Genomic DNA, 10566 nt, shown 5'->3' with positions numbered 1-10566 from the left:
GCCTGGTGTGGGGCTGTTTTTGTAAATTTTTCTAAGAGTAGAATCTCAAAACATTATTCCAACAAATTACAGGTTGAAGAAATAGTTTATTAAAGCTAACTTCTGACTAACGCAGGGTTAACAGACGTTGCACCCATAGTTCAGAACCAAGGATAGAGCTCGTCGAGCCACTGCCTTGCACTGCCTGGATTCGCACATCACAGTAGAGAGGCTGGACAGCGGACTGTCCCGCCTCAGATCCAGGGGAAACACTTTCACTATGACCCAGGACGAGTGGCTACTCTCTGTATGCCTGTGTGTCCTTATTTGTAAAATTCACATGCTGGTAACTTCATGAGATAATAGGATCATTTAGTGTAATTCATGTAAAAATATCTGACACGAAGGAGTGAACCAATGTAGATATAAAGTTAAGCAAAGTCAAGAGTTTTCAATTCTTTTATACTTAAATTGGCAGTAATAGTACAGCTCATAAAGTTTTTAAAAAGCAGTGAGTTAAGATGTGAAATACTTAGCAAAATTCCTGGAAGCTGGCAAAGCATTCAATTAATAGTAGGTATTATTAGCGATCGCATTTTCGAAGAGTAATACCAGTAGTTCAAGGATTGGTTTCAATATAGTTTGTCCTAGGCTTTCAATGACTTTGTAGATCCTGGAAATAATCATTAATAATAAATAAATACTCTCAGTTTTTAGCAAACCTAAATACTCATGATTTCTAATACATTCTAATAAAGAAGGCTATGTTCTCAGAATTAATTATATCAGAGCCAAGTATGCTTTTCAAGGGGCTAGGTCATTGAAGATTAGATTGCTGACTTCTTGCCCAGTTCTGACCTTGTCTAGACATTTAACCGGGTACAGTATTTTTGTTGTTCAGAATTGGCTTGCTTTCTCATATACTAATAAACTATTTTAAACTTATCCTGATTATATTCAAACCCTTTATCGATTGGTCTCTCTGCCTCTCATTGCAATAGATGACACAGTCTTCCTTATCACAAAGAACACAGAGGTTGCCTCATGTGACCATGGTTTTCCCCTTATGGAAACCACCAGTGGTGTGACCGTCATCTTCACCTAGACAGGTCCCCTGTCCACACCAGGTAGTTTCCCCATCTCCCTTTGCAGGGGAAAGCTGACTGAGGCTAAGTCCCAGGCCTTCGTGTCCCGACTGGCTCCCCTCCCTGACCACCTCTCACTGTTCCCTGGCGGCCATCTGACGATGTCGCTGTACCCGACCTCTTGTAATTTCCTATAAAAGTTGTGATGCTGTCACAGGGCAGGCCTACCACGGCCCACGCTGTTCCTTGCCCGGACTGCCTGTCCTTCCAACACTGCCGCGATGGGGGCCGAGTCCTGCTCATCGTCAGGACCAGGCATCGTAGTCAGGAGGATGCTCCCAGTTCCGCGCAGTCTGGCTGAGCCAGGCCCCCTCCTCTGCGCCCTCACGGTGCTCACAGCGCAGCTGTTATCACAGCGGCCGCGTGATGTCGCCATTACCTACTTACGTGTTCGCCTTGCCTAGTCATTCATGAGCACCTCAAAACCAGGAACCCTGTTTTTCATCTTTCGATATTGACGGCACAGTGCGCATTTGTTGAATGCTGCTTTTGTATTTGCCAGATTCTCAGATCTTCCGTAAATACACGAATCGTCTACATAGTAACCAGACTCCTGTGTGTCACCAGTGTCCCCGACACATCTACACATAAATACACAGATTCACAGAACCCAGCAGGTGTCTTCCAATAATGAGTAATAAACAACAAATAATGCTACACTATTATAGTAATCCTAACATGTAAATTCCCAAGCTACTCTGTTCTCACCAATGAGAAAAATTGTTAAAATTTTTAATAATAATAATAATAATAACAACAACAGAAAGTGTGAGAGAACTCGCCTGTAAAAAATTATTAGGTAATGCATTGAAAATTCAATTAACAGCACACATTTTAGCTTTCTAATAAAAAATATTTCTGGCAGTTGAAAAAATCTTTATTGTGTTTTTAACAGCAAGCACGCATATTTTTGTTTTCAGGTTGGACGAGCCCACTGAGAGTTACCCCTTCACAACCTCGTCACGAAGGACGCTCGATAAATGACACATTCACATTCGATGAGGAAGCATCGTGCGCGGTAAGATTTTCTCACCGGATAGTGTAACACCACGTTTGTGATTAGCTGGTTTCACCGTCTGTGTATTTGATGTTTTGAGCCTCGTGAAATAGCTGCCATTCGTGAAATGACGTCTCCTGTGCCAGGCACTGTGCCTTCACCGTCATTGTAAATTGTCCGTCCTCTATGCCATCCCTACAGCTGTGCTGTGGGGGGTGACAGCAGTAGCAGCTGGTAGAGCCCAACCCAGGCCCCCATTACTGGCAAGTGCACCCTCTTCTAGTGGCAGTGAGTGGTGGCCGGCGTGGCAGACAGCCCCCAGCCTGGAGGACTGCGCACTCCCACACCGTCTCCCCAGATATCAGCCAACTGGCTGACTTGAGGGAACAAACTAATGCTGTGCCCAGCTGAGACCACATTCTCACGAGCATCTGCTCCCATCCTGGCCCACCCCTCGCCCAGAGCACCCCCACAGTGGCTTACAGGGCAAAAGTCTCAGTTCTGTCTCTGCTCTGGACGGGACAGCGTTGTTACCCCGTTTTATTTGAGAAAGCCGAAGCCCAGTTATGGCAAGGAACTGATCTCTGACCTCACGGGTAGGAAACGTAAACTCGAGATTTAAACTTAGATATCCTTCTGAAGTTAAGGTTTATGTTATCAGTCACTTCCCTCTGTGAATTTTACAGTCTCTGGACCATAGATGCTTAAATTATTCGAAGACTTCCCAAGGGAAACACAGATATGAAAAGGGTATTTTTTAAATAGCTTCATTGATATATATTTCGCACACCATAAAATTCATTGATTTAAAGTGTTCTATTCATAGTTTTTTAGAGTAATTATAGTATTGTGCTACCATCACGACGATCTAATTTTAGAACATTTTCATCACCCAAAAAGAAACCCATAACCATTTGAAGTATCGATACAGATACTTTTAAAGAATAAGCTTCCGTTTCTGTAACTACCGGACGTACTGCTCCCTGAAACGGACCGGCCTGGGAATCCGCCTGCAGCCGCGTGTCAGGCTGACTTCTTCTCTTCCCGCTTCTGCCTTCACAAGTGCCCTTTCTAATCACCACAAAGGTGGACGGGGCATGCCTCCCACAAATCATCGATTGTGCTGTGGCGCATGAATGTGGAACGGAAAGGCCATTTAGAGTACATGTCACCAGAGCCTCCTTTACCAAGACGCCGTCCACCGTGACACGACTTCATGTCTTGCTGCATTTTTCTCTTATAAGAAAATCAGGACAGGAGACGTGGGGGGTAATTTGGCCTGTTTCGAGCTACTCTAAATTCAGATAAAATGTAGAATTCGGTTGCACGGGGAAAGAAACTTTGTGTTTATTAGTTTAACTGATTCCGTTTCCAGTCTCTTTTCAAAGAATGCACTGCTCCCGCAGGCTGCGGCTGCTGCTTGTCAGAGCGAACCAAAGGGAACGGTGTCAGAAATTGCAGGCATTGGCTACATGCTCATGTAGCTGTCTCTGTCTTAAATTAGAATTATGAAGCAGGTGCTCGTCATCCAAACGCTTATTAGCATACTTTTTAAAATTTAAAATCAGTTTAGACGTTTTAATGGCAAAGTAAATCTGGATATTTTACTACCAGTAGTAGAAGCTAAGTAAGTAACATGAGACAATACTTCCAATGGGAAAACAACCAGATTAATATTTTTTAAAAAAATCAAAGAGCTAACAAGGTAGAAATTATTAGGCCGATGAGCGGATAGAAGGTCTAAAATTTAAGCGCAGCATCTGGGGCCACCGTGGCCTTACTATTTTTTCTATTCTGGAATTGGGAACTAAACTGTGAGTGAACCCTTTTCACCCTCATAGGCGTAAAACATCAAAAGTCACAATTAGCTTTGAAAACCACCCACTACTTTGGGCAGAATGCCTGAAACCTCACACCTTGGAGGTTTGGGCAGCTTGACAGTAGGAGGCACTTGCACAGGCTGCAGCCAGGTTTCATCAAAATAAATGAGAAAACTTTAAATCTTGGACTGAACCTCAGGAACTCATGAGACAATGCGCCAATCGGAGTCCAATAATAAATACGGAAGGAAAATGCGGTAGAAAATAATATTTAATAGTTACTGAAAATTACCCAAATTTGATGAGAGATATAAATTTACAGTTTCAAGAGGGTCATTGAATTTTTTTTTTTCAAAAAGCCTAGGCAAATTGCTGAAGACCAAAGATAAAAAGTAAATTTTGAAAGCCGCCAGAGAAACAAACTATCGAATAAACTATCAAAGGCTTCTTATCAAAAACTATTGAGATAAGAAGACAATGGAGCAATGGAGTAACATACATAAGATGCTGATCGAAAAAACTCATCACACTACATCTAGAAATAAGAAATACTACATCTAGAAATAAGAAATACTACATCTAGAAATAAGAAATACTACATCTAGAAAATCTATCTATCAAAGAGGAAGGTTGTATGTCTTCTATTACTGCTAGAACATGTTAACCTACATTTAGCAGCTCAAACAATACAAATTTATTATAGTTCTAAATGTCTAAGTGGCCTGCAATCTCGGTGTCCATTGGCAGGGCCGCATTTCCTCTAGAGGCTCGCGAGTGGGCTCTATCGATTTGCCTTTCACAGCTTTTCGGAACCACCTGCACCCCGGCTCATCCTCAGAGACGAGGAAGGCAGACGGGGCGCTTCTCTCCTGCCCGCTTCTGCCCTGGCCTTCTACGGGTAGGGGCCCTAGGACCGAACCATGCCCGTCTGCCCGTCTGGGATAATTTTCCTATTTTAAGATCCCCTGATTAGCAACTTTTATTTAATCTGTCCCCTAGATCCCCCTGTCCCAGGTAAGGTAACACGTGCACAGGGCCTACGGCATGGACATCTTTGGGACCTGAATATATTAAATGGCTAAGCGAAGATAAGAGTAGAAGTCAACGAAAACCAAAGATACACGAGAAAAATTTAAAATCCAAAAACTGTTTCTTTGGAAAGATCAACACAAGTGATAGACCTTTCATTAGGATGATCAAGAAAAAGAGAAAGAATACATATTACCAATATAGGAAATTGAAGAGGAGTTATTCCTATAGATCCTAAAAGACAAATAAGGGAATATTATAAACTGCTATATGCCCGTTAATTTGACACCTTACATTAAATGAACACATTTCTTTAAAAGTGCGACTTACCAAAATTGATATTAGGTGAAGCAAAATACATGAATTCCCTCTATCTTAAAGAAATTTATTTATTTATTATCAAAAAGCTTTCCACACAGAAAACTCCAAGATCAGATGGTTTCACTGCTGAATTTTATCAAACATTCTAGGAATAGATCACATCGATCTTTTATAAGTTATTTCAAAAAATAGAATACTTTCCAACTAGTTTTAGAAGTCCAACTTAACCTAGCATCCCCAAAACAAAGATACTACAATAAAAGAGGAAATTACAGACTAATATTTCTCATATACAGACATAAAAATTCTTTTAAAGTATTAGCAAATCAAAAACGGTAATTTATAAAAGGTAATATATCAGGATCAAGTGAGGATTATCTCAGGAATGCAAATATATTCTTAACATTGAAAAATTAATCAATATAATTCATCAAACTAACAGAAATATTACACTATTTCACTTCATGTAGCTTTAGTAAAATTTTGAAAAATCTAATGAACATGTTTAATGTTTCATTTAATGAAACAGGTGAAGAAAGTGGCAGACAGGAGAGTTGGTAGGGGTAGAATGGAAGGTAGATGCAGAAGTTAAAGATGAAGAGATGGTAAAAGTTAAGAGACTTGCAGGATAGGATGAGAAAGTCCAATATTTGTCTAATAGGAACTTCATAAGAAGAGAATAAGGAGACTCCATTGCCTTAAATAAAGACATAAAATAGAGATTTGTCTAAATTGGTGAAAGTCTTGAATTCTCAGGTCAAAGAAGCACAAGTCTTAAACCTGAAGAACAGAACATACCCTCTCCTAAACAAAATATATTGAAACTGTAGAAAAACCAAGACAGATATCCTAAACATGACCAGAAGATGGGGGTGGAGGATGCAGAACCTGTCAACTATTAAACTCAGTGCAGTCCCAAAGTCAATACAATAATACAGTCCCAAGTCAATGAGATGCATCCGCTGTTAAATCATCACGACCATTCGACCAGAGATACAAACCCATCTAGAACATTATCCAAAAGTGAAGGTGAATCAAAAGCAGACTAGAAGTTCGAATTCTTGAAAGAATTACTGAAAACTGAACCTCAGTGAAAGGGAACAGAGCCAAGAAACGAGGGGAAAAAAACAAGGACCCAAGAAACAAAAGCAGGCAATGGACTGATAAAATATGGTGGGAAATCTAAACAAATAGTAATCTTTAAGGACGCTAATGACAATGGTTATGCTGATAATTAAATAACTTTAATAAAATAAGATAGAAGATAGGAAGAGGGAAATTTCACAACCGATGTCCTTGTATTATTAGAAAACAAGACAGACAAGACTTATTAAATGTTTTAATTACGTGGAACTAAATACCATTTGCCAACGTTTAAAATTCAAGAGCTTTCTCATAGAAATCTGACTTTCCACAAACCTCAATGTACATTCTGTAAAATTGAACTTAATCGTTAGAATATAGCAGAACGGAAATTTCCAGGACAATACGGGAGAGTAGGGAAGCATTGCACTCGATTTACTTGTTGATGACAGGGGAAAAGTAAAGAGAAAGAAAGAAAGCATAGTAAATAGAAAACGCTGACAATTCCCACTGACACTGATCTCTTTTAACCTGTCGTTCACGCCTTCTAGGGTGACGGAGAACCACTTTCACACCGAGACAAGAAACACAATGCCAAGGACTCATTTTATAAGTCCTCTACACAAAAGTAAGCATCTATCCCAATAGAATTCTGATGCGAAAATATATTTTTTATCTTTAATGATTCATCCCCTTTGTGCCCACATTATCCTGCCTCCTATTAGAAATTCAGAGAACATCAGATACAGATATTTAGTTACGCACGGCGATTGCTAAAATGAACAGCTCAAGGATGAGTCTTAAAGGAAACCTTTATTTAATAGAAGCATAAAACTAAAACGAAGGAAATGGTCAGAGAGAAAGGAGGAGAGAAGACTGCATCATCATATCAAACAAGAGCAGAGAAAACTAGGAGAACTCAGTTATTTGCTCAAAAAATATATAGAGCACCTACCGTGTGTCTATGCCCTAGGCCGTGAGATTCATCAGTGAGTAAAGCGGGCAAAATCTCTCCTCGCAAAGAGCTCTTATTCCACAGGGAGATGGAAAGTAAGCAACAAATATAATAAGTAAATAGACCATATCTTAGAAGGTGATGAGTCTGTGAAAAAATAAGAGATTCTACCATCTGAGTCAGAGATAATGGTGGCTCAGGGAGGGCTGGGTCAACTTCCCAGTATATGCTGAAAAGGAGAATCAGCGCAACTTCCAGATAAGAGATTATGAGTCCGAAGAAAGAGAAGCCAGGAGTGACTCCCAGGCTTTGGGCTACGCGGCTGGCCGCCCCGGGCATGCCATCACTTAACAGGAAGGCAGATGGGGTGGGGGCAGGGGGAAGACCAGACATCAGTTCAGTATGAACATGCTGGACGCAGAGATGTTCATCGGACAGCCAAGTGGCCCCGTCAGTGAGGCCGTGGGGTGAACCGATCTGGAGTGGGGGGGGCGTCTGCTGTCGTGGCGTGTAGATGGCTGGGTACAGCCACAGCACTGGACAAGGGCACCGAGGGAGGCGTGACGGGGGGAGGTGGGCATCGATCGTGACTCCGTGCATCTTTATACCGAGAAGGCGAGAAAGTACCAGCGGAAGAGACAGAAGACGCAGTGAACGGGGGAGGGGGAAGCGGACACTCGGTGCCTGGGGGACGAGTTCCAAAAGCGTCCGGGGAGCAGGGGCTGACGGACTGTTTCGCATCCCACAAACGGGTCAAGTAGGGCGAGGCCTGAGAATGGACGATTGGAATTGAAAGTTTAGGAAACTGTAAAGAAACGTATGAGAAATGTGTGATTAAAATCGGAAGTCTTACTGATGTTTCTTTCTGCGCTGCTCTCGTTGGCCGAGGAAAGCAGCACCTGGGCATCTGCCAACCAAAACGATGCCAGTTTACGAACTGAAATATCGTAGGGTAGACCTTTTTCTTATGTGCTTTTTGCATAAAAAATTTTCTGTGAAATATCCTCCATCGTTCAGTTTCGTTTGGGTCATATTTATTTAGTATGTATGAAGTCGAAAATTAAGATATTTAAAAACTTTTACTTCATGCCCATTTTGTGGCTAGGAAGCAGGAGGAGGCAAATTTGTACATTTACTTATAGATTCTCATGCAAAATTATACAATTTCTTTCGTAAACAATACAAATGTTAAATGGAGAACATTTCTTTTCTAGCCTGTATTTAACCCCAGGAGACAGGATAATGGCTAAAGTAAACCCAGTTGTTGAAAGGGCCCGGGCATACGGTCCACAGCACCGCGGACAGAGTCGTTTGTCCAGACGGGCGCCAGGAGGCTGCAGGGCACGTGTGCAGCCAGTACAGGGGCGAATCACCCACTGTAAAGTGACCTCAAGAACTATGGGAGCACAGTTATTTTCTCACCTTTCAGTGTGTGTGTGTGCACGTGTGTGTACGCTAGTGTGTGTGTGTGTGTGCGTGTGTACACGTGTGTGTGCATGCATGAGTATGTGTGTATGCATGTGTGCGAGTGTGTGCACGTGCTAGTGTGTGCATGTGTGGGTATGTGCATGTGTGTGTGTGTGCGCACATGTGTATGTACTTGTTTGTCCGTGTGTGTGCATGTACGTGTGTGCATGTGTGTGTGTGCACGCACACGTGTGTACGTGTTTGTCCGTGTGTGTGCACACACATGTGTGTGTGTGCGTGTTTGTCCATGTACGTGTGTGCGTGTGCGCGTGTGCATGCTGTCGCTCGGCAGCAGGTCTGTGTCCCCCCCCAGGAGTGCTGCTCATTCGTGAGCCTTCGTTAAGTGAAGTGAACTGATTAAAAACATTTATCTCGTTAGCATCGGCTGCATCTTTTTAACAGCTCGTTAAAAAACAAGCAAAACAAAACCCCGGCTTTTGAGGCGACTCTGCCAGTTTACATTGTTCAATAAGCTGCAGTACTTACTCCAAGAACATTACTTCAGAAGCACAATAAATTTGGTTTACGCTAAAAAAGGCAAATGCATGCTGTGGAGTTGGAGTTCAAACCTTGGCCCAGGTGGAGAATGAGCACCGACTAGGAAGTCAGTGGTCCTGGATTCCAGTGACAAGACGCGACACGTGCCATCCAGCTGGCCAGGGAACTCACACGTGCAGCGCCCCCTTTGCCATACACGGTGTTGTGGAGGCGACAGCCCATCACTTGCAGGGCCCACACCCCAGGGGACTGGATTATATGTGTCGTGTGGCGGGGGTCAGGAGTCTCAGGGGCCAGCTCAGAATTCTGCCTGCCCTGGTGTGTGGCGCTGTGAACGATAGCAATTGAATATGCCTTTTTCATGAATTGTCACCACTTAATCTCGTAGAGCTTATGAACGTGTTCCTTGGGACAAGATGCTACCTCCGAAAGGCGACCCGGAGGGAAACAGGGCGGCCCCCGTCTCCAAGGGCTTCACGCCGAGAAGATACGAACCGGCCCCGGCACTGACGCAGGTCAGAGCGCGCCCCTGGCGACAGCGCGTCACCTCTGAGCTCCGCAGCTCAGTCGCGGTACTGCTTACTGTTAGCAGTTACGGAAAGAGCAGTGAACATATGCCTTTAAGGAACCGAAAATGCCATGATCGTAAAAGCCACCCATAACCTCAAATACGTTAATATTAGCTATATTTAAAACCTTTTTCTTAAAAGTCATTTGCACTGTTTACTTCAAAAAGTTGCAAAAGGAGTAAATAATGAAGAAGACAGAGATAAGTGATTACTATTCCGCCAGAGTCCCTACGCGGGACTGGCTTTTAAATGGGAACCTAGAACTTTCCTCGGTACCTTTGGAGGCAGGGAGAACCCGTGAGTCGCAGCCCGCCTGACCCAGTGACCGAAGCCTTCCTACTGGTCCGTAGTGCTGTCCATGCTCTTCACTCTGACCATCAAGAATTCATCACATGCGTCACTGTGTCCACGCAACGGCCAGGGCGCTTTCCCTGGCGAGTGGGTCTCTCCACCTCACTCCGCTGACGGACACTCGGCACTCTGGAAAGGGGGCTCCGCGCGCCCCAGGGCCGCGTGGCTGGCCCTGCCCTCCGCACCCGCCTCTCCTCCGCGCTGTCCTCGGGCTCCTGTGCCCGCCGCCCCCGCGCTGTCTCCGGGCTGAATCCGCGGCCCTGCACGCCCGGTTAGACGCCCCGCGCCTGCTGCCGCCAGCACGCAGATGCACGGACGCCCCGCGCCTGCTGCCCCGCTCCCTTCCCCGAAG

The 10566-nt window shown here is 43.8% G+C and overlaps 1 protein-coding gene across 1 annotated transcript in view; it reads left to right on the top strand.

Annotated features, from left to right (window-relative positions):
- SPATA48 (spermatogenesis associated 48) overlaps nt 1-10566 on the top strand; it is a 33428-nt gene that overhangs the window by 3481 nt on the left and 19381 nt on the right. Inside the window, exons 3-5 of the mRNA XM_015589421.1 lie at nt 2045-2142; nt 6926-7002; nt 9683-9809. Coding sequence (XP_015444907.1) covers nt 2045-2142; nt 6926-7002; nt 9683-9809 — 302 coding nt within the window. The remainder of the gene's footprint in view (nt 1-2044; nt 2143-6925; nt 7003-9682; nt 9810-10566) is intronic.

The sequence above is a fragment of the Pteropus alecto genome, unplaced genomic scaffold (assembly GCF_000325575.1).
Source record: "Pteropus alecto unplaced genomic scaffold, ASM32557v1 scaffold21, whole genome shotgun sequence".
Classification (NCBI taxonomy): Eukaryota; Metazoa; Chordata; class Mammalia; order Chiroptera; family Pteropodidae; genus Pteropus; species Pteropus alecto.
The sequence above is the reverse complement of the archived record's forward strand: the minus strand, read 5'-3'. Positions and strand labels throughout refer to the sequence as shown.